The 24,455-nt window shown below is 39.1% G+C and overlaps 2 protein-coding genes across 2 annotated transcripts in view; one reads left to right on the top strand and one right to left on the bottom strand.

Annotated features, from left to right (window-relative positions):
- The first annotated feature begins 13,909 nt into the window (after window positions 1–13,909).
- LOC117638308 (TMV resistance protein N-like) lies at window positions 13,910–18,889 on the top strand. Its single transcript, XM_034373444.1, has 7 exons — window positions 13,910–14,403; window positions 15,106–15,889; window positions 16,034–16,201; window positions 16,310–16,585; window positions 16,846–17,931; window positions 18,020–18,563; window positions 18,801–18,889. The coding sequence occupies exons 1-7, from the start codon at window positions 13,910–13,912 to the stop codon at window positions 18,887–18,889; spliced, it is 3,441 nt and encodes a 1,146-aa protein (XP_034229335.1).
- A 5,114-nt stretch (window positions 18,890–24,003) lies between these two features.
- Window positions 24,004–24,455, bottom strand: part of LOC117638307 (nuclear transport factor 2-like) — a 1,667-nt gene continuing 1,215 nt past the window's right edge. Inside the window, exon 3 of the mRNA XM_034373443.1 lies at window positions 24,004–24,082. Coding sequence (XP_034229334.1) covers window positions 24,004–24,082 — 79 coding nt within the window. The remainder of the gene's footprint in view (window positions 24,083–24,455) is intronic.

Raw genomic sequence — 24,455 nt, 5'->3', positions numbered from 1 at the left:
GCAGTGGCACTGTGTCTTGATGCGATCCTTAGGTTGTCACGAGTGCGTAGGAATTCGCGGATCTCAATTTGGATACCGTTTGAACCTCGAACGAATTTTCCATATTGTGCAATTTCCGGGTTCAATGCTGTTAAGCCGTTGGATCGTAATCAATTTCAGATATGTTACTCTAGATAATTCCAGAATCGTGTAGGATTCAATGGATTGTGAATCGGAGTCCCGTATACTCCGAAATCGCGAACCCTAGGGCTAGGGTTTAGAATTTATGCGATTACACGATCGTGGTCAATCCGATCGTCCGATTCAGACCAGATGTGGAGGACATGGTTATTTAAATGTGAGGAACTTATAGGAACTCTCGGATTGGTAATTGGAGGTCGTGGACCCCACGAGGTTCTGTATTGACCAATATGGAAGTTTATCACTTAGTGAGTCTTGGGTCTTTTAAGATAATTCTAACCATCCGAAATGCTTAAGTGGGCATAAGAATGACTTTAAAGTTAGTGCACGCACTTCTAAGAGCCGGGGGTCAGAGTTTTAATTAAATACTTATACCGAGCAGTTTTATAATTAAATATTCATGGTGGTTTGGCAGGTGTAAATGTTTGGTATTGAGCCAGTTACAAGGGGAACTCTGTCGGTTTTTCGGTAGAAGTTAACCTTGTTATTTTATCATAATTTGCATAGAAAGGCAAATACGTCATTTGTGCCCAACATTCGCCAGGTGTCGGACACGCACAGGGTCTGGCTCGGATTCCAAAGTGGAATTTGGATCGGGTCCTGTCAACTTGGTATCAGAGCATTAGGTTTCATTTCCTGTAGACTTTGCACCTTGTGCATCCTCGATTTCCTGAAAATCTGATTCTCGTGACAGTACAGATGGGCCCTAAGCCTGGTGGAGTTCGTAGAGGGACTAGACAGTCGTCCCGACAAAGGGGACAGGATCCCCAGCTCGGGCAGGAGGAAGTTCCTGTTCCTGCACTGGTACCTGAACCGGTAGAGCAGTCTGTTGTTGGAGGCTTGTCAGGAGCCGTACCTGCTGTGCCTACTATGCAGGGAAATCCCAACTTCCAGCAGACTTGGAGTTGCTGGCTCAGGCTTTAGCCAGGACTGGGCAGCCCAGAGATCCCTCCTTGGGATATGCTGATCAAGCTAAGAGGATTGGGGCCACTAATTTTGACGGTGATGGTACCCCAGCAGTAGCTGAGGAATGGATCGAAAGGAATGGAGCGGATCATAGAGATCATGGCTGTTCCACAGAACAGTAGGGTTACTCTGGCCACCTTCTTCTTGATCAGAAATGCCAGACATTGGTGGGCTTTGGTCAAGAGGAGATATCGGGATCCTTTAACCATTACGTGGCAAGTATTTAGAGCCGCATTTGACAGTCAGTACTACCCACAAGCCTACCAGAATGTGAAGATGCAAGAGTTTTTACAGCTGGAACAGGGGAGAATGACTGTATTAGAGTACGAGAAAAAGTTTCATGATCTGTCTAAGTATTGTCTTCTACTGGTGGAGGATGAAATCAAGAAGTGTCAACTTTTCACAATGGGGTTAAAGGTCTCCACCCAAGATATTGTGATCAGTCAGCGGTTGACTAACTTCGGTGATGTGGTGATGTCTACCTCGTTGATTGAAAGCAGCCAGATGATGGTCAGACCACGGGGTGAACTCCGTAGGTAGCAGTTTGACATAGGTGGTCCTAGTCAGGGATCATCTAAGAGAGGCAGTTACGGTTCTGGAGCATCTAGTGGTCGCAGTTATGGAGGTTACTGACCTGGATTCAGTTCTAGCGGAGGTTCTAACCAAGTAGCAGTTCTGGAAACCCCTCTGGGGGTAGTGCAGCTAGAGGTACTGGGAGACAGTTGCTGTCAGGATCTGGCAGGAGGAGTCGCCCCCAATATGCCAAGTGTGGTTGGTACCATTCTAGGCCTTGCCAGCAGGGCACAACTGGATGCTATTACTGTGGACAGTCTAGATATTTTCGAAAAGATTGCCCGTTGTTCCTTCAGAATAGAGAGACCACAGTTGCATCGACTCCAGGGACAGGTATGCAGGGTAGATCACAGGAGATACCACAGACTGTGGAGGCTTCGTCTAGTGGTGGAGCCCAGACTAGTGTAACCAGTCGAGGTAGCAGTCATAAAAGGGGACGTGGTGGACGTTCCAGGGCCACAGGCTGAGTGTATAACATGTCCCAGCAGGAAGCACATGCATCACCTGATGTAATTGCAGGTATTTTACCGGTCTCTGGCATTCCTACTAGAGTTTTGATTCACCGTCGGGCGCTCCGATATTATTTGTTAAGAAGCAGGATGGCACCATGAGGTTATGCATTGATTTCAGATAGCTGAACAAGATCACAGTGCGGAATAGATATCCATTACCTCGCATTGATGATTTGTTTAATCAGCTGAAGGGTGCCAAGGTATTTTCTAAAATTGACCTGAGGTCTGGATATCATCAGTTACGGGTTAGAGAAGAGGATGTGCCTAAAACAGCGTTTCAAATGAGGTATGGGTACTATGAGTTCCTGGTGATGCCATTTGTGTTAACGAATGCGCCAGCTGCATTTATGGATCTCATGAACAGAGTGTTTCGACGTTACTTAGATCGCTTCGTGATTGTGTCCATAGATGACATTCTGGTGTATTCTAAGAGTCAGAAGGCACATATGAAGCATTTAAACGTTGTGTTGAGGACTCTAAGAAGGAGGCAACTTTATGCCAAATTCAGCAAGTGTTAATTTTGGTTAGACATAGTGAGTTTGTTGGGGCACGTGATTTCTGCAGAGGGCATTTATGTTGATCTTCAAAAGATTGAAGCAGTAGTAAATTGGCTACGGCCAACCAGTGTTACTGAGATACGGAGTTTTCTGGGGTTCGCCGGGTATTACCGTCGCTTCGTGGAAGGGTTCTCTACCATAGCGGCACCTCTCACCTATTTGACAAGGAAAGGAGTTAAAATTGCGTGGTTAGATAAGTGTGAAGAGAGTGTCATCGAACTCATGACCAGGCTGACCACTGCTCCAGTTTTAGCATTTCCGGATGTTAGTGGGAACTTCGTGATCTACAGTGATGCATTTCAACCCGGACTTGGGTGTGTGCTGATGCAGCATGGTAGAGTGATCGCTTATGCTTCTAGACAACTGAAGAAGCATGAGCTGAATTATCCTATTCATGATTTGGAACTTGCTGCAGTAGTTTTTGCCTTAAAATTTTGGCGGCATTATCTTTATGGGAAAACATGCCAGATCTTTACATACCACAAAAGTTTAAAGTATTTATTCACCCATAAGGAATTAAATTAGAGGCAAAGAAGATGGTTAGAGTTGATAAAAGATTATGACTGTACCATCGAGCATCACCCAGGAAGAGCCAATGTTGTTGCAGATGCACTCAGTAGGAAATCTTCAGGATCTGTAGCTTATCTTTGAGGGAGATATTTACCATTGATGGTAGAACTGAGGAAGCACAGAGTTGGGCTAGATACGGATAATCAGGAAGCACTGTTAGCCACTCTCCATGTAAGACCAATGCTAGTAGAACGAATACTCGCAGTTCAATCCCAGGATCCTTTGATTTGCACGCTGCGAGTGGAGGTAGCAAATGACGACAAAACTGATTGTTCTGTAAGAAATAATGGAGCGTTAAGGGTAGGTAACAGGTTATATGTCCCTAATGATGAAGTTTTAAAAAGGGAGATTCTTGAGGAGGCACATGAGTCAGTGTTTGCGATGCACCCTGGAAGTACAAAAGTGTATCATGCTCTGAGAGAGCACTACTGGTGGCCTTTTATGAAGAAAGAAATAGCAGAGTATGTCAGAAAGTGCTTAATTTGTCAGCAAGGGAAAGCTGAGCGACAGAAACCATCAGGACTATTGCAACCACTTCCGATTCCTGAATGGAAGTGGGAGCGGCTTACGATGGATTTTGTGTTCAAACTTCCCTGAACATAGAGTAAGCATGATGGAGTGTAGGAAATTATGGATCGACTCACCAAGTCTGCTCATTTTCTGCCGATGAGAGCCAATTATAGTTTGAACAAACTGGTTAAGATTTTCATAGATGAGATCGTGAGACTTCATGGAGTACCAGTATCCATTGTTTCAGATCGAGACCCACGGTTTACATCCCGTTTTTGGACCAAGTTAAATGAAGCTTTTGGAATCCAATTGCAGTTTAGTACTGCATTTCACCCCTCGACAGATGGTTCGTCTGAGAGAACGATTCAAACTTTAGAAGATATGTTGAGGGCTTGTACACTGCAGTTTTGAGGTGATTGGGATGAGAAGTTACCACTTATGGAGTTTGTCTATAAGGACAGTGGTCAGACGAGTATCGAGATGTCTCCATTTGATGCCTTGTATGGGAAACAGTATAGAACACCCTTGTATGAGGATGAAGTAGGAGAGCATAGGTTAGTGGTGTCTGAAAGATTAGTAGAGAACAAAGAAACATATTGGATTAATTAGTGAAAGACTCAAGTGGCCTAGGATTGACAAAAGAGTTATGCAGATAATAGAAGAAAGATCTTCAGGTTGAGGGTAGTAACTGGGTATTCTTAAAATTATCACCCTGGAAAGGTGTAGTGAGATTTGGGAAACGGGAGAAACTAAGTCCTCGCTATATCGGACCCTATGAGATTATAGAGCGTGTGGGCCCAGTAGCTTATAGGCTTGCTTTGCCTGCGGATCTAGCACGATTGCATGATGTTTTCCATATCTCCATGCTCCAAAAGTATATTTCCGACCCTTCCCATGTGTTAGAGGAGCAATTAGTAGAATTGGAGACTGATTTCACTTATGTAAAGCAACCAGTTCAGATTTTGGATTGGAAGGCATAAGTGTTACGACTGAGAGAGATTCCACTTGTGAAGCTTTTATGGAGAAGTCATACTGTGGAAGAGGCTACATGGGAACCTGAAGACTAAATGCGGGAGCAGTACCTTCACATCTTCGAGTGACAGGTGCGTAAATTTCGAGGATGAAATTTTTATAACAGGGGTCGGTTGTAATGACCCAAACCCAAAATTCATATTTAATTAGTAATTTATTATGAGGAAAAACAATTTTGCCTTTGGAATAATTTATTAACGAAAAGTTGACTTTTTGATCAGAAAGGAATTTGACAACTACAGACACCGTTGCGTAAAGCATGACGAAATGAGTTCATAGACACGTAGTGGGCTCGAATCGGAGTTGTAACGAGAGAAATATGGTCAAAAGAAACTCAGTGGCACAATCGTAATTATTTTGAAATGAGATTTTTATAAAAATCAGATCTCTCTCTCTCTCTCTCTCTCTCTCTCCCGCGAACTCTCTCTCTTCGCGTCGGCCTCTCTTCCCCTCTTCGAAACTCCGGCCACCGGCCACGGCTGTGGACGGGGACGGTACCAAAATGACCGAGGGGTCATCCTCTTCCAGCCCCAGCCGACTCCCGCCTCCAGCCTCCGTGGTTTCGCCAAAAAATGAAGAAGAAGCGGCCGGTGTCATCCGATCTTCGCCGCCGTTGATCTCCCTCCTCCGGCCACTGATTCCGACGAGCCAGGTATGGATTTTGAACCTCTCGAGCTGTTCTAGCTACTTGTTGGGTAGGAATTAATCGGTTCTCAGTGTAGATATTGGATTTTCGAATTTGAAATTCGGCTGATTTTCGACCTCCGCGTTTGGCCACTTCCGGTCAGTTTTTAGGGTAGGTCCAAGAACAAAAGTGGTTCCAAATATGGTGTTATACCTAGGGTAGGAGTTTGGAGCCGTGGTTTTGAGATTTTCACGCGATGCGTAATCGCTTTGGACACCCAGCGCTGCCGGCGCGTGTGGCGGCGGGTGGGCAAGGGTAGTGCAATGGCACTGTGTCTTGATGCGATCCTTAGGTTGTCACAAGCGCGTAGGAATTCGCGGATCTCAATTTGGATACCGTTTGGACCTCGAACGGATTTTTCATATTGTGCGATTTTCGGGTTCAATGCTGTTGAGCCGTTGGATCGTAATCAATTTCAGATATGTTACTCTAGATAATTCCAGAATCGTGTAGGATTCAACGGATTGTGAATCGGAGTCCCGGATACTCCGAAATCGCGAACCCTAGGGCTAGGGTTTAGAAATTATGCGATTACACGATCGTGGTCAATCCGATCGTCCGATTCAGACCAGATTTGCAGGACATGGTTATTTAAATGTGAGGAACTTATAGAAACTCTCGGATTGGTAATTGGAGGTCGTGGACCCAACGAGGTTCTGTATTGACCAATATGGAAGTTTATCACTAAGTGAGTCTCGGGTCTTTTAAGACAGTTCTAACCATCCGAAATGCTTAAGTGGGCATAAGAATGACTTTAAAGTTAGTACACGCACTTCTAGGAGCCGGGAGTCATGATTTTAATTAAATACTTATACCGAGTAGTTTTATTAATTAAATATTCATGGTGGTTTAGTCAGGCACCCGAGGCCAGACAGACCCGCAGGAGGGACCTTCAGGAGGTCTAGCTAGCTCGGACCAGGAGGGAGTGGACTTTTCTTTTATAAATGATTTTATGCAAATGAATTTCATTATTTGATCTTGAATAAGTTTTATTGAGTATGGTTTTCCTAGCATGATTTGTTGAAGTTAAATATCTTTATTTATATGCTGCTTAGTTGAATATGCTAAAAAGATATGGAAAGTAAAGATTGAGATATATATCAGATAAAATGGCAGCAGAGTTCTAGATTTAATAAAAATTCAGTTATTCATCAGATCTTTCAGAAATTTTATATTTTCTTAAGCCACCTTAGGTACCCAGTTATAGAAACAGGTTGCCTTCAGATAAGACGATGTCTACAGACATCCAGGCTGCCTTTGGTTTATGTTGCTTTCGGATATGACGATGTCCACGGACATCCAGGTTATTTTTAGTTTGTCAGTGCACTTGACATCTGCCTCACAAGTTTCACGGACGCCAGGACCGTGAGAGCCAGGAATGCGGATCAGGCTGACTACGGTCCCCTGAATCCTGCCAGTTTGGGGCTCGGGTTGACTTTATGTCACCGAGACCTGCCAGGGGAATTGACGGATTATCAGGAATTGATGGATTATCAAGAATTGAAGAATATCAGGAATTGACATAATTAAAGGGGTACACCTAGGTGGTAGTTTTACATTGATTTCAATGCTTTTAAGAGAGTTTTATTGACCTTGAGTATGACTTTGGCATATACGTATATAAATCTGTGAATGCATGGATTTTAGTACGAATATAATGAAGAGGAAAATTCAGTTTTTGCATAACTGTTTTACAGTGGGGTTAGTATGTTCATATGCTATTTTCTAGATCTTTATTTTTGTCCACTCACAATTTTTGAATGTTTTGCGCCCCCAGGCAGTAGACGTGCACAGGAATCAACCACCGGGCCGTTTTCCCATCTTCCGCGCCTTTCCTTTGCTGTAGAAGTTTTGTTTTGTAAAAGGATTAACTCCTCTGTAAATTCTTAGTAGTTGCTTTGATATTTTGCCCTAGATTGAGAACTGAACTGTTGGATTGTATATTTACGTATACTGGCAGTTGGCATGTGTAAATGTTTGGTATTGAGCCAGTTACAAGGAGAACTCTGCTAGTTTTTCGGTAGAAGTTAACCTAGAAGGGCACAAATGACCTATTTTCCTGGCGTCGCCATTCGCCATCACATAGAAGGCAAATGAATTTACATAGAAGGGCAAATAGGTCATTTGTGCCCGACATTCGCCAGGTGTCGGACACGCACAGGGTCCGGCTCGGATTCCAAAGCGGAATTTGGATTGGGTCCTGTCAATAAGATTCATGGAAATCATGTTAACCAGCAAAAGAGGAGGAAACCCAATTGTAGAAACCGAAAAAGTGAAAGAGCCAAATTAGAAAAACTGTTCAGGTCTGCAAAAAATAAAAAAATAAATAAAAATTAAATTATGCCTTTGCATTCAACTGACTATAGGTGGCTCAACACTAGCAAAAAAAAACCCTTGCGCGAACAAATTTTGCTCGACGAAAAACTATTCGTCGCTCAAAGTCACTTTGCGCTACGAAACTCGAAACTTCGTCGCTCAAAGTCTTGCGCGACCAAATTTTGCCAGACGAAAAATAATTCGTCACTCAAAGTGACTTTGAACGACGAAATAGTAAACTTCGTCGCGCAAAATGCTTATAAAAATAAATAAAATTAAAAAAATTATTTTTTAAAATCTTTGCATGACGCAATCCAAACATTTCGTCGCCTAAACCAATTTATTTTTGTTTTTTATCTTGTATGCATAACACTTAAGAAATTAAATTGTATATATATATTTATTAGGTAGCTTTAAATTTATTATTTTAGATTGGATTAGATTTTTGTTAGAAAAATATATTATTGTTGTTCGGATTGGGTTTTTGTTAGAAAATATGTATTTTAAATTGACGATCGAATTAGTTCATTGTATTCATATAGGGTCAAGGAGTGTAACTGTAAAAAATCATCAAAATTGGAGTTAAAATAACCGTTAAATCATGATTTTTCATTATAACCGTCCAAAAGTTTTGTCCCATTACTTGATCTCTGAATGTTTATTTTTTTCAATTTTCGGTGTATATGATCTCGAAGTATAAACAAACAAGTTTGACAGTTGGATCGTTGAAACTAGTTTTGTTGAGTGCATATGCCATCAAAATAATATATTCACTAACAATTAAGAGTTTATTTATACTTTTGTTAAATATAACATAAGATTTTGTGGTATCCACTAGTGTAAATATTTTAAATTGAAGATCAAATTCAGTCATTGTATTCATATTGGGTCAAGGAGTGTAGCTGTAAAAAATCATCAAAATCGGAGTTAAAATAACCATTAAATCATGATTTTTCATTTATAACCGTCGAAAAGTTTTGTCCCGTTACTTGATCTCTGAATGTTTATTTTTTCCGATTTTTGGCGTATATGATCTCGAAGTATAAACAAACAAGTTTGACGGTTGGATCATTGAAACTAGTTTCGTAGAATGTGTATGCCATCAAAATAATATATTCACTAACAATTAAGAGTTTATTTATACTTTCATTAAATATAACATAAGATTTTGTGGTATCCACTAGTGTAAATATTTTAAATTGAAGATCAAATTCTGTCATTGTATTCATACAGGGTCAAGGAGTGTAACTGTAAAAAATCATCAAAATCGGAGTTAAAATAACCGTTAAATCATGATTTTTCATTTATAACCGTCGAAAAGTTTTGTCCCGTTACTTGATCTCTGAATGTTTATTTTTTCCGATTTTTGTCCTATATGATCTCGAAGTATAAACAAATAAGTTTGACTGTTGGATCGTTGAAACTAGTTTCGTCGAATGCGTATGCCATAAAAACAATATATTCACCAACAATTAAGAGTTTATTTATACTTTCATTAAATATAACATAAGATTTTGTGGTATCCACTAGTGTAAATATTTTAAATTGAAGATCAAATTTAGTCATTGTATTCATATAGGGTCAAGGAGTGTAGCTGTAAAAAAATAATCAAAATCGGAGTTAAAATAACCGTTAAATCATGATTTTTCATTTATAACCGTCGAAAAGTTTTGTCCCGTTACTTGATCTCTGAATGTTTATTTTTTTCGATTTTTGGCGTAAATGATGTCAAAGTATAAACAAACAAGTTTGACTGTTGGATCATTGAAACTAGTTTCGTAGAATGCGTATGCCATAAAAACAACATATTCACTAACAATTAAGAGTTTATTTATGCTTTCGTTAAATATAACATAAGATTTTGTGGTATCCATTGGTGTAAATATTTTAAATTGATGATCAAATTCAGTCATTGTATTCATATAGGGTCAAGGAGTGTAGCTGTAAAAAATCATCAAAATCGGAGTTAAAATAACCGTTAAATCATGATTTTTCATTTATAACCGTCGAAAAGTTTTGTCCCGTTACTTGATCTATGAATGTTTCTTTTTTTTTCGATTTTTGGCATATATGATCTCGAAGTATAAACAAACAATTTGATTGTTGGATCGTTGAAACTAGTTTCGTAGAATGCATATGCCATCAAAACAATATATTCACTAACAATTAAGAGTTTATTTATACTTTCGTTAAATATAACATAAGATTTTGTGGTATCCACTAGTGTAAATATTTTAAATTGAAGATTAAATTCAGTCATTGTAAAATCGGAGTTAAAATAACAGTTAAATCTTGATTTTTCATTTATAACCATCGAAAATCGAAAAGTTTTGTCCCGTTACTAGATCTCTGAATGTCTTTTTTTGCGATTTTTGGGGTATACGATCTTGAAGTATATACAAACAAGTCTTACGGTTGGATCGTTGAATGGTGTGTGTGTGTATATATATATATATATATTTATTTATTTATTAAGTAGCTTTAAATTTATTTATTTTGTACATATAACACTTAAGAAATTGAATAGTATATATATTTATTAAGTAACTTTCACCTTAATTATATTTTAAAAATAAAATATTTTTATTTTTTATTATTCATAACAATTATTTTTATAAATATTGTGCTACGAACCTATTTTTCGTCTCTCAAAAGTTTGCGCGACCAACAGTTCGTCGTGCAAAACTCAAAAAATTTGGGTGAGTACCAAAAATGGGACGCGGGTTTTTAAAATTTTAAAAAAACCTATAGACTTTGCGCGACCACTATATATTTTTCGTCGCGCAATAATTTGGGTGGGTACCAAGAATGGGACGCAAGAATTTTTTTATATAATTTTTTTAGACTTTGCAAGACCAATATGTATTTTTTATCGCGCAAAAATGGGATGCGGGAAAATTTTTTTTTAAAATAATTTTTTTGACTTTGCGCCGCCAATATTCCTATATTCGTTGCGCAAAAGTTTCCGCAACCAATATGTATCGTCGCGCAAAAGTTTGCGCGACCAATATTCCAATATTTTTCGTCGCACAAAGTGATACGATTTTTAAAACCAAAATAACTCCTCCACCATTTTCTCAATGTCTTTCTCTACTCTTACCTCTCCTCTCTCTTTCCCTCTCCCCAAATCCCACCCTTTCTCTCACACTCACTCCTCTCACTTAATCTCTCATCTCTCTCTTCACTATCTCTCACTCTCACTCTCTCTCTCATCTATCTTTTCACTATCTCTCACTCTCTCATCTCTCTATCACTATCTTATCTAATTCTCTCACACTCACTTCTCCCTCTCATTCTCACTCACTCTCAATCTTCCCAAAAGGTATATTCTCTCCAAATTTAAAATTTTTTTCATTAATATGTGTTTTTGGAGTTAGTTTTGAGTTTGTGTGGGGTTTGGTGTTGAGTAAAGGGGAGAGATTGGAGTTTGAGTTGGATTTGTGGTATAACAATTTTAGGGGAAATTATGCCTTTTTTTTGTTTTTGTTGTTGTTGTTGTTATTTGACCATATTTGTTTTTTTGTAGGTAATCATCGAGACTTTGATGGCTAAAGTTGAGGATTAGGAAGCTATCAAAACATATCATCCGCCACTACCACCATAATACGCTTGTATTAGGATTTTATTATTGTACTTTGTTAATTTATGTGTACATTTTGAATATTATATATACATATATATATATTGGATAATTTGATCACTATTTTTCATATGTAATTTTATTTTGAATATGTCAATTTAAATTAAAGTAATTAAAAAAATCTTACAATTAAATTAAATTTAAAAAGTAAAAATTCAAAAAAATTAATATAACTAAATTAATATCAATTTAAATTAAAGTGATTTTAAAAAAAAATCATACAATTAAATTAAATTTAAAAAATAAAAATTTGAAAAAATTAATATAAATAAATTAATATTAAAAAAATAATAAAATAAAAAGTCAAAAACCTTGAGGGACAAAATATTTCGTAGTGCAAACTATTAAATTAGTTTATTTTAATTAAAAAAATTTTAAACACAAAAAATATTTCGTCGCGCAAATATTTGCACGACGTTAGTATTCGTCGTGCAAAACTCTAAAAATTTGGGCGGGTACAAAAAATGGGAAACGGGAATTTTTTATTTTTTATAAATTTTTTAAAGACTTTGCGCGACCAATGTTTTTTGTCGCACAAAACTTTGCCCGACCAATGTATTTTGTCGCGCAAAACTTTGAGCGACAAATATTTTTCGTCGCGCAAACCTTTGCGCGACCAATGTTTTTCGTCGCTCAAAACTTTGAGCGACCAATATTTTTTCGTCGCGCAAAGTCACTTTGCGCGACCAATGAAAAAACTTGGTCGCGCAAAGTCTTTCTTCACGATCTTTGCGCGATAGATTCTGCGTGATGAAGTTTCTGTCGCGCTAAAATTTGTGCGAGTACAATGTATTTTGCGCGACGAAATTCTCTTCGTCGCGCAAAGTGTAAAATGTAGTAGTGCAAGTATCATCATGTCTGAAAAGGGTCGTCTACGACGCCAGAATTGGAGGTGCTGTGGCGGCAATGGGAGGAAGAACACGTTCATGATTTTCTCCTTTGAACGTGTTCTTGTTCCAATAGTGAACTTTTATTATTTATTTTTTAAATTTCGGTTTTTGATTAAGTTAAATTAATATCTTGATTTTTAACTAGTTTTTTATGAACCCTTAGATTAGATCCAAGAGAACGGGACTGATACAATCTAATCTCAAAGGCCAACTTTGTCATTTGGAGAATTTTCTCAAACAAGGTTTTAATGAGGCTCAAAGTGTTCTATATTATTGGTTGTAAACTCTTATAATTTTAATAAAATTTATAATTTTATTTATTTATTTGTTTATAAAGGGCATATTCTTAAACTTTGGCCCTGGGTGTTAAATCACCCAAGGCCGGCTTGACCTTGGTGATATGATATGCTAAGTTGGACAGGGAAGTATCTGTAACGGCAAAAGTCCAATTTTTGTGTGCTTAATTATGGCTGCTTTTTTTTTTTTTTTCTTTTTTTTTCCTTTGTTACTTGGGAGGAAAGAAAACCATTGGGGTTTCGAACTTGGATGTCAAGCAGGGGGAAGGGGGGAGGCCACCACTGTGCTTTTGTTTGTTCTTAGAGTGCCTATGCACCTTGGCTGGCATATGGCTCCAAAACTACGGTTCAAAGGAAAAGTTATGATGATGTGGAATAATCTATCTACAAGAGCTTTTATTATGATGATGTAGACATTTTGCGGACTTGCCAAGAGAGAGCCTCGAACGCTTTGTTGGCCACGCTTGGTTCAACTCTCGCAACCGTTGGCTTCATCGCCCATAGCACCAGTGTCCACCAACACACTTGTGTTTCTCTGGTGGATTTCAGCTAATCATAAGACATTTCCGTTGGGAGTTCTTTGTTTTCGCTCCTTGGACACAAGCCCAGGTTATAATGAGTTTCTGAGCAATGGTATTGCTGTTTTTAGTAACGACTAGATTCTACCAAGGCAGTTGTGTTTCTCTCGTGGACTCCAGCCAGTCAGTCACTTTATTGTTGCTTACTTCAGTCGTGATTTTGTGAGTTCTCAGTCTCTTTTTTCTATTACATAAACTCAAGTTAGGATCCCAAAGTATTTTGATTTGCTAACAGCTCGCCCTTGATTATCTATCTCCCTATTTTTATTCAGTGTGTAGTTCTGAGTCATGGTATTGCTGAATTTTTTTTTTTTTGGGTAATTGATTTTCCGTTTCAAACATTTGCGATAGTTGAAAAGACTGAGAGATTGTACTTTGAAGATGTTACATACATTGGGGAGTATAGTTTTTCAGATTAGATCAAACAGCAGCAGGTAAAACTATTTTTTGTTGTCTTTAATTAACAAAATGAATCGTAAGCACTCTGCAAATTGCTTGTTTTAGTTACAAGGTCTCCAGCCAATTGCTTGTGATATTAATCTCATATTGCTTTGGCAGCATGTTCAGTTAATTCGTACTGAGATGAGAAACTAGCAAGTCTCCCATGGCGTTGAGCACCAAAAGAGCCTCTTCAACGTCTGTTCCTAGAGCTATTCAATGGAAATATGATGTCTTTTTGAGTTTTAGTGGTGAAGACACCCGCAAGCGTTTTACAGCCCATTTATATGAGGAACTGAAATATCTAGGAATTAGAACTTTCTTGGATAACCCTGAACTTGAAATAGGAAAACCGATGCCTGCAGAACTATCCTCAGCAATTACAGAATCAAGGTTAGCCATCATTGTGATCTCTCCAAATTATGCTTCTTCAACATGGTGCCTTGATGAACTCCTACAAATTCTTCAATGCATGGAAGCGAGAGACACAGTTCTGCCAATTTTCTATGATTTGGAACCTTCTGATGTTCGAAAACAAACGGGGAGCTTGGCGAAAGCCTTCAGTGACCATGAAAAAAGGTTTGACACAAATAAGCTGAAAGACTGGAAAGCGGCTTTAACAAAAGTCGCTAATCTTACAGGGTGGACTGCAAAGGATAAGTTAGTATTAATTCTTTCTTCCCTTAACTCCAACCTTTTTATAATTGAACTGTGGACTTCAAAGCACTTCATTACCACATGTATTCATGATAACAAATAGAAGTCACAATTTAATCTTGTCACACTGTCAATCTGTCAATTTGAGCCATTTATTCTTGTTATAAATGTCGTTCTCAAATGTCATAATAATGCATTTCCAGATTAACAATATGGCAACATATATGTTGGCACACAATTTCCCGGTCTAGTGGAGGTTTGGAAATACCGTGCAATCGAAACAGTATAACATAGAAGAATATAGGAGGTCAAGGAGAAGAACCCCAAATTATAGGAATCCCTTAGTACAAAATCTAACCCTAACCAGACCAACTCGCCGTGGTCGCCGCCGTTGCATCAGTCCTTGTTTAGGTAAGAGTTGTAAACCTTCCTTTGTTGTTACTCCAAGCTTAGGAGAGAGTTTAGGCATAGAGGTCTCCTCAGCCGTATTGAATCTTCAAATCCCTGACACTGTTCGCTTTCCATCACGTAGAATTTCCTTCCAATTAAAAGAATTAAAATAAGTAAAAGAAATAGAAACCCCCTTACTAAATGGGGGCAGACGTACCGTTCAGGTAGGTAAACAAAAAGAAGTGTCACTTTCTTTTCTTTGTCTATTTATGATTCATTTATCTCTTCCCCTTCTTGTTTCCTTTCTTGTTGTAGGGATGAACCAGGACTCATCAAAGAAATTGTTCAAAAGGTACAAACCAAAGTACCTCCTGTATTCTGGGAATCAAAAAAGCTGGTTGGGATTGAGCCAAGGTTGGAGCAACTATATTCGCTTTTAGATATCGACTCTGATGATGTTCACTTCATAGGGCTTTGCGGAATGGATGGGATTGGTAAGACAACCATTGCTAAGATAGCTCGCAAAACTCTTGGAGATAAATTTGATGTGAGCAGATTTTTCAGCGTTAAGATGGTCTCTGAAAAACATGGCCTTGTCAATTTACAAAGAAGACTTTGCAAAAGCCTTATGAAGAAAAAATCAGAATACTGGGACAACATTGATGAGGAAGCCACCATGATAAACTTCTTATTTCAAAAAAAGGTTCTTCTCATTCTTGATGACGTGGATGACATCAGTCAATTAGAGAACTTGTGTGGAAACAGAGATTGGTTTGGTCCGGGGAGCAGAATCATTATTACAACTGCAAATGAAAAATTGCTAATTACACATGGTGTGAAAATATTTAAGGTGCCGGAGTTAGATGCAAATGAAGCTATTCAACTTTTTAGCTTGAAGGCCTTCAAAAGAGATTATCCAGACAAAAAATTTACAGCTTTATCTCGATGTTTTGTGGATTATGCCAATGGCCTTCCGCTAGCTCTTGAAGTCTTGGGATCATATTTGCATACAAGAGATCTGCATGAATGGACAAGTGAATGGATAAAACTGAAAGATACCTGTTCGTTAAACAATGACAGTAGCAGAAAGATTATGGAGGTACTTAAAATAAGTTATGATAGATTAGATGAAGAGCAAAAAAATATTTTCCTTGATATCGCATGTTTCTTTAAAGGAAAGTGCAAATATCAAGTACTGAAAATATTAAAAAGTTGTGGCTTTCAATCAGATATTGGCATAAAGGTTCTTGTCGAGAAGTCTCTGATAACAATTTCTGATAACATGGTGTTGATGCATGATTTGTTTCAAGTACTGGGTCAGGCAATTGTAGTTCAACAATCTAAAGAACCTGGTGGGCGTAGTAGGTTGTGGCGTTCTAGGGACATCTATCCTGTTTTGAGGGATAATACGGTAAGAGACTAGTTACGTACTTCTCTAAATTTGATTTCCTTCTAATGTGCAGATGACTTGTATACTTTCTGACATTATGTTAACGTGTTCTTTAATCTTGATTATCAGGGGACAAAATCAGTTGAAGGAATTGTCCTACCCTTTCCTGAATCAGAAGAGGCAAAATGCAATCCTGAAGCATTTTCCCAGATGTCTGATCTTAGAATTCTCAAAATTCATAATGTTCACCTTCCCGGAGGACTCAAATATCTTCCTGATTCCTTGAGATTTCTTGAATGGAGAGGTTATCCTGAAAAGGATCTTCCACCAGATTTTGAAGCCCATGAGCTTGTTGAACTCAGCATGTGCCATAGTAGCATTAAACAACTTTGGATTGGTGTAAAGGTATAAGTCTAATACAACTAGAACATACGCCCCTTCTAAAGGGGGATCCCACTCCACTGGAAATCCATATTGACAGCTCTATAATCGAATTATCTGTATTATCAATAATATGGATGACATATCGATTGTCCGATATCAAGTCGAAATGGATTCCATTCAATTGTATCTGGAACGGGATCCCCTTATGAAGGGCACTATATATATACTCTATATAAGTTTTTGTGAATCTTCTTATTATGAATTTCTTGTACATTTTACAGACTTTTGGCAAGTTGAAAGTCATCGACCTTAGTCATTCACTAAATTTGACAAGAACTCCAAATTGCATTGGGGTCCAAAATCTTGGAAGATTAGATCTTGAGGGATGTAAAAGTCTAGTTGAGATTCACCCATCCGTTGGAGCTCTCAAAAAGCTTACTTCCTTAAATGTTAAAAACTGCACAAGTCTACGGATTCTTCCAGCAAAGATTGAAATGGAACTTCTTGAGGCTTTTATTCTTTCTGGCTGCTCAAGTCTTAAAAGGATTTCGGAATTTGTGAGCCCTATGGAGAATTTAAGGGAGATTTTTTTAGACAGAACTGCTATTGAAAGTATACCATCTTCAATTGAATGTTTGACTAGCCTTTCTTCTTTCGACATGAGAGGTTGCAAATATCTAAATTGTCTTCCAAGTACCATTGGCAATTTGAAGTCTCTTAAAAGTTTAAATGTATCTAGTTGCCCAAAACTTGCCAAACTGCCAGAAAGCTTTGGGGAACTAGAGTCTTTGGAGGAGATTGATATAAGTGAAACTTCTATAAAGGAATGGCCGTCTTCCAGTTTCGTTTTGAAGAACCTTAAATCATTAACTTTTCGTGGACGTAAATCAGGACAACGATGGTTTATGTCTCTCCGGTTTCTGTCATGGCCAATGAAGAGATGCCAGCCTATGAGTTCGTTCGTGCCTCCCCTATCAGGGCTCTGTTCTCTAATGCACTTAGATCTAAGTGATCGAAATCTTTTGGAAGGAGAAATGCCCATGGATATTGACTGCTTAACGTCTTTAGTATCATTGAACTTAAGTGGAAATCATTTTATTATCCTTCCTGAACGCATTAGCAGACTTTCTAAACTTGAGATTTTGTACTTAAGTGGTTGCAAGAAGCTGCAGCACCTTCCAGTCCTTGCCTCAGATATAAGCTTAGAAGTAATGGCAGATGGCTGTACTTCACTGAAAATGCTGCAATGCCCTTCAAATTTGGACAGATTGAAGTGGTCCTGTTTTAATTTCATCAATTGCATTGGATTGATTGACCAAGAAAGCTGCAATGATATAGCATTTGTGATGCTCAAAATGTACCTCAAGGTTCTCTCTCTCTCTCTCTCTCTCTCTCTCTCTCTCTCTCTCTCTCTCTGTGTTTTGTATGTTTAACATAACTTTTTATGCTGTACAGAGAGTTCCTTATCCAGAAGATAGATACGAAATTATAATTCCTGGAAGAAACATTCCTTGGTGGTTCAGCTATAAAAACTTGGGGAGTTCAGTAAGTGTAAAGCAACGTCCGCAGTGCAGTAAAAATAAGTGGATGGGATATGCTGTATGCGCTGTTTTTGAGGTTTCAAGCAGCGGATGGAACGTCACTTGTGACTTGAAAGTCAATGGAAAAGAAAAGTACCCTGCGCCTTTAATAGCAACCAATGTCCAACCTGTAGGGGAACATCTATGGCTGTTCTATGTGTCTCGTGATATCAGCTTCGACAGAGAGTGGCAAAACAGTTGCAATCAGTTAACATTTTCATTCACAAATTCAAGCTGCTGCTTTGTAAAGAAGTGTGGTGTCCGTTTGGTATATCAGAAAGATGTGGAAGATTTCGACAATGTAACAACTCAATCCAGCATTGACATTTCTCCATATGAGGCTATGGATGACAAATCTGCATCTGTGCACGGTGCCACTATCAAGCGAAGTTATAGTAGGGAAGGATCTAGTGAAAGAGGTAGTAATTTTGATGAGGAATCACAGTTCAAAAGATTAAAAAAATAATCATTTCTTTCAACTGGCATATATACAACCTCTCTAACGCTTGAAGGATGACCAAATTCCTCAAATCACAGCCGTGTATTAGCTAGCTTGGGCTTATAACAAGTACCACAACATTATAATTTTCACTTTACACATGTTTTTTCTTTGTTAAGTATTGGGATTTTTTTCTCTTGGACTATACAATTTACAGGGGATGTGGAATCTGATGAAAATTATCAGTTTTTGGAGCAGCTTGATACGCTGTCTGAAGGGGACATTGCAATATTGTTGACAGGATAAAGAGGGAAATGATAAAGATAGGAGAGAAGAGAGAAGAGAGAAGAGGGGAGAACATCGGACACTAGCAATAGTTCAAGGAGATTGCTAAATTTGCCCAAAAACAGTTTAACATTCTGTACATGCCAAAAGAGTTTGTGGGTTTTTGATGAACACTACGATGCCGCAGTCTCTTTTTAGGCTGTATTCCAGCTGCGCTGTGTTACTTGTTGATCAAGGAATGCTGGTTTGGGCCCTTAAGTTGGGCTCAAAGCTGCTCTTTTATTTGTATGTGATAGTTATGTCATGTTGTGCGGAAGCGTCAACCAACTGCGAGTGAAAAATAAATAACAACAGGCAGGAGAAAAAATTGAACAAAATAATCAACAAGAACAACACCAAGATTTATACTGGTTCGGCAATTGCCTACATCCAGTTTGGAGACGATGGAGTATTCCACTATAATCAATGGAGATATACAATAGTGTTTACCACTCAATTTCCCAAAGACCCAAATACACCCAACCTCACACACTCACAAAGGAAGAGAAAACAATGATACAAAGCAAAGAACAACTAGAGAGAATTTGTTTCACTCTTTGGCAAAATGCCTTTCTTGCTATTTTTCTCTTCTACTCAACACTTGGTTGGATGCTTCAAATGAAACCATTTGCTTCCAATTTATAGCCAAAGGAAGTGGCTTCTCAAAGAAGCCAAAAGGAAGTGGCTTCTCAAAGAAGCCAAAGGAAGTGGCTTCTCAAAGAAGCCAAAGGAGTGTCTTCTCAAAGAAGCCAAAGGAAGTGGCTTCTCAAAGAAGCCAAAGGTTAGCCAAGTCAACAATAGCCTACCACCATTTGTGAAAGCCAATTAATGCATTCACATTGCAACTTGTCAATATCCATCACTTTTGACTATTGGTTTGAGGCAATAATCAACAATCTCCACCTTGGCTCAAACCCTCGAAGTAGAACTCCCAATAGTCGTCTCCCAATCCCCTATGGGGCAATCAACAAATTTTACAAATGCCAATTAAGTCTAAGCAGTGCTTAAACTTGAGCAACGAAATTGGCTTTGTCAACATATCCGCAGGATTGTCAGCAGTCCCAATCTTCTGAAGAAGAATATCTCCCTCTTCAATAATCTCACGAACAAAATGGAACCTTACGTCAATGTGTTTTGTACGTGCATGATGAACTTGATTCTTTGCTAAATAAATAGCACTCTGACTGTCACAATGAACATCCACATGGTCTTGTTGGACCCCCAAGTCATCAAGCAACCCTTGAAGCCAGATGGCTTCCTTTATAGCTTCTGTTACTGCCATGTATTCTGCCTCAGTAGTCGACAAAGCAACTGTAGATTGCAGAATCGACCTCCAACTCACTGGACCTCCAGCAATAGTGAATACAAAACCTGTAGTGGACCTACGCTTGTCCAAATCACCTGCGTAATCAGAATCCACATATCCAACAACACATTGACCAGTAACTTTATCATGCTGAAACAATAAACCAACATCCACAGTACCCAGAATATACCGTAGAATCCATTTCACAGCTTGCCAATGCCCTTTTCCTGGATTATGCATATATCTACTGACAATACTAACAGCTTGTGAAATATCAGGCCTCGTACACACCATAGCATACATCAAACTACCAACAGCACTTGCATATGGAATTTGAGCCATGTAATGACTCTCTTCACCAGTTTTAGGAGACATAGAAGCACTAAGTTTGAAATGAGGGGCAAGAGGTGTACTAACCGGTTTTGAATTTTCATTCATCCCGAAACGCTGTAGTACCTTCTTCAAATACTGCTTTTGACACAGACTAATCTTGCCCTTCGCTCTATCTCTTTCAATTTCCATACCCAGTATCTTCCGAGCTTCTCCTAAGTCCTTCATCTCAAATTCATTACTCAGTTGAGTCTTCAACCTTTCAATCTCCACTTTGCTTTTACATGCTATAAGCATATCATCAACATATAAAAGCAGATAGATGAAGGTTCCATCTTGTAGCTTGCGAAAGTATACACAATGGTCATAATGACTTCTTGTGTACTTCTGCCCGATCATAAACCGATCAAATCGCTTATACCATTGTCTTGGAGACTGCTTCAAGCCGTACAATGATTTTTGCAATTTGCAAACCCAATTTTCTTTTCCAGCAACCTTAAAACCTTCTGGCTGAGACATATAAATTTCTTCCTCCAAATCACCATGTAAGAATGCAGTCTTGACATCAAGTTGAGCCAACTCAAGGTCAAACTGTGCAACCAAAGCCAACAAAATACGAATAGAGGAATGTTTTACTACAGGAGAAAATACCTCATTGTAGTCAATGCCTTCCTTCTGAGCATATCCTTTAGCTACTAATCTGGCTTTGAATCTCACATTGTCCTTTCCCAAAGATTCCATCTTCTTGGCATAAACCCATTTGCAACCAATTGCTTTCTTCCCCTTTTGGTAACTGAACCAGCTCCCAAGTCTCATTTTTATGAAGAGACTTCATCTCCTCATCCATAGATTTCTTCCACTCCACGCTCTCTGAACTTCTGACAGCTTCTTTGTAGGCGGATGGAATATCATCTTCAATAACGGGAAGTGCATATGCCACAATATCAGTAAATCGAACAGGCTTTCGAATCTCCCTTCTCGATCTTCTGATTGCAATAGAATCTTGTTGCTGTGGAGGCTCTTGGGTAGGTGCCTCCTCTTCATCATCCTCGTCCTCTTCATCAGAATCAACTGTAGGACTAGTGTCTGTAGTATCAGACCTTACTGGAACAACTGGAGTTTTCAGTAACTCCACCTGCTTTGAACTACTCATGGTCTTAGTTGCTTCAATTTCACCTTCATGCTTGTTCTGATTTACCATAGCAGCCTCATCAAAAGTCACATCTCTGCTTACAACAATTTTCTTCTCATCTGGACACCAAAGTCGGTATCCCTTCACGCCAGTGCTAAATCCCATAAATAGAGCCTTCTTTGCTCTTGGATCTAACTTGCTTTCCCCGACATGATAGTAAGCAGGACAACCAAATATGTGTAAATACTTGTAATCAGTACAAGGTTTACCAGACCATACCTCCATGGGCGTTTTGCCCTCATTCGCAGCAGCAGGCAACCGATTAATGAGATGGCTTGCATAAGTAATCGCCTCAGCCCAAAACGCCTTGCCTAAACCAGCATTAGACAACATACACCGAACTTTCTCAAGCAAAGTACGGTTCATGCGCTCCGCCACCCCATTCTGTTGCGGTGTCTCCCTAACCGTGAAGTGCCTCACAATACCCTCATCTTGACAAACTTTCAAGAAAGGATCAGACTTATATTCACCACCATTGTCTGATCTGAGAGTCTTGATCTTTCGACCGCTTTGCATTTCAATCATCTTTTTCCACTTCAGGAATATCTTCAAGACTTCATCTTTACGCTTCATGGTGTACACCCATATTCTTCTAGAGAAGTCATCAACAAAGGAGACAAAATAATGGCTACCTCCCCAAGATGCATTCTTGGAAGGTCCCCAAACATCAGTGTGAACATAATCTAGAATGCCTTTAGTGTGGTGAATAGCAGTGCCAAATTTCACTCTAGTTTGCTTACCCAGCACACAGTGTTCACAGAATTCCAATTTGCATGCCTTTGCACCTTTCAATAAGCCTTGCTTCACCAATCCTTGCAACGCTTTTTCACCAGCATGCCCAAGACGCATATGCCATAACCTTGTGGTGTCTGTGCTATCTGCGTCAGCAGCTTCGGTGACAGCTGCTCCACCAATAACTGTACTACCCTGCAAGAAATACAAGTTATTTCGTCTTGTACCTTTCATCACCACCAGTGCCCCATGCACAGCTTTAAGAACTCCACCCTCCATGGTGATCTTGAGACCCTTGGATTCCAAAGCGCCCAATGAGATGAGATTCTTCTTCATATCCGGAACATACCGAACATCACTCAATTCTCTGACTGTTCCATCATGCATCTTTAAACAGATTTTGCCTATCCCTTGTGTTTTGCAGGCATTATTGTTGCCCATCAAAACAACTCCACCATCCAGCTCCTCGAAGCTAGAAAACCATTCCCGAATGGGACACATATGATAGGTGCAACCTGAATCCAAAATCCACTCAGTTGAGTGACCATCAGCAGATGAACTAGCCAAAGCAAACTCGAAATCTTCATCTCCAGATTTTGCAACATTTGCTTCAGAACCCACTTTCTCCTTCTCCTTGTTCTTCAATTTGGGGCAGTCTTTCTTCCAATGACCCTTTTGGCGACAAAAGGCACATTCATCTTTAGCAGGAAATTTCCCTCGTGACTTTGAACGAGATTTTCCCCGCTTCCCAGATTTTCTTTCCTCTGTTCGACCCCTTGCAACGAGTGCCTCGGTTTGTGAATTTTGAGTCTTCTGTTCCTTTTTACGACACTCATGATTCACCAATGCCGCAGACACCTCATCCAGTTTCACCTCGGATTTTCCATACAACAAAGTAGTTGTCAAATGATCATAATCATCAGGCAATGAATTTAACAAACATAGTGCCTTATCCTCGTCAGGAATTATCACATCAAGGTTTGCTAAATCAGCAAGTATTTTATTATAATCATTGAGGTGTTCATGCATAGAAATACCTGAACGATATTGAAATCGGAAGAGTCGTTTCTTCAAGAAGAGCCGATTTTCTGCGCTCTTGGTCATATACTTCTCCTCCAATTTCATCCATAACTTCTTAGCAGAAGTTTCCTTCATATACGGGTATTTCAACTCCTTATCAAGGAACGATCGAATAGTGGCACAAGCATGGAGATTAATTCGAGTCCACTGCTTGTCATCAATATCTTCTGGTTTATCCTCCAGAACCATATCCAACTCTTGTTGATACAACACATCCATAACTTCACATTGCCACATACCAAAATTATTGGAGCCATTAAATTTATCAACCTCTAACCTTGTACTGGCAATTGGATGTCTATTGGATGTAGGTGCCGACGAAGACGATGTCGATTCCTTCTCCTTTAAAATTTCAACTTTTTCTCCAGCCATCAAATCTGCCCGGCACTATTCACTGCTACTGTAGCACAGCACTATTCACGGGGGGCACTGTAGCACCGACACTATTCACGTGCACTATTCACCCGTCACTGTAGCACCGACAGATTTTTCACTCCCACGAAACCCCAGTCGAAAAACTGGAGCTCTGATACCACTTGTTGTGCGGAAGCGTCAACCAACTGCGAGTGAAAAATAAATAACAACAGGCAGGAGAAAAATTGAACAAAATAATCAACAAGAACAACACCAAGATTTATACTGGTTCGGCAATTGCCTACATCCAGTTTGGAGACGATGGAGTATTCCACTATAATCAATGGAGATATACAATAGTGTTTACCACTCAATTTCCCAAAGACCCAAATACACCCAACCTCACACACTCACAAAGGAAGAGAAAACAATGATACAAAGCAAAGAACAACTAGAGAGAATTTGTTTCACTCTTTGGCAAAATGCCTTTCTTGCTATTTTTCTCTTCTACTCAACACTTGGTTGGATGCTTCAAATGAAACCATTTGCTTCCA

Source organism: Prunus dulcis, chromosome 8, assembly GCF_902201215.1.
Source record: "Prunus dulcis chromosome 8, ALMONDv2, whole genome shotgun sequence".
Taxonomy (NCBI): domain Eukaryota; kingdom Viridiplantae; phylum Streptophyta; class Magnoliopsida; order Rosales; family Rosaceae; genus Prunus; species Prunus dulcis.
The sequence above is the reverse complement of the archived record's forward strand: the minus strand, read 5'-3'. Positions and strand labels throughout refer to the sequence as shown.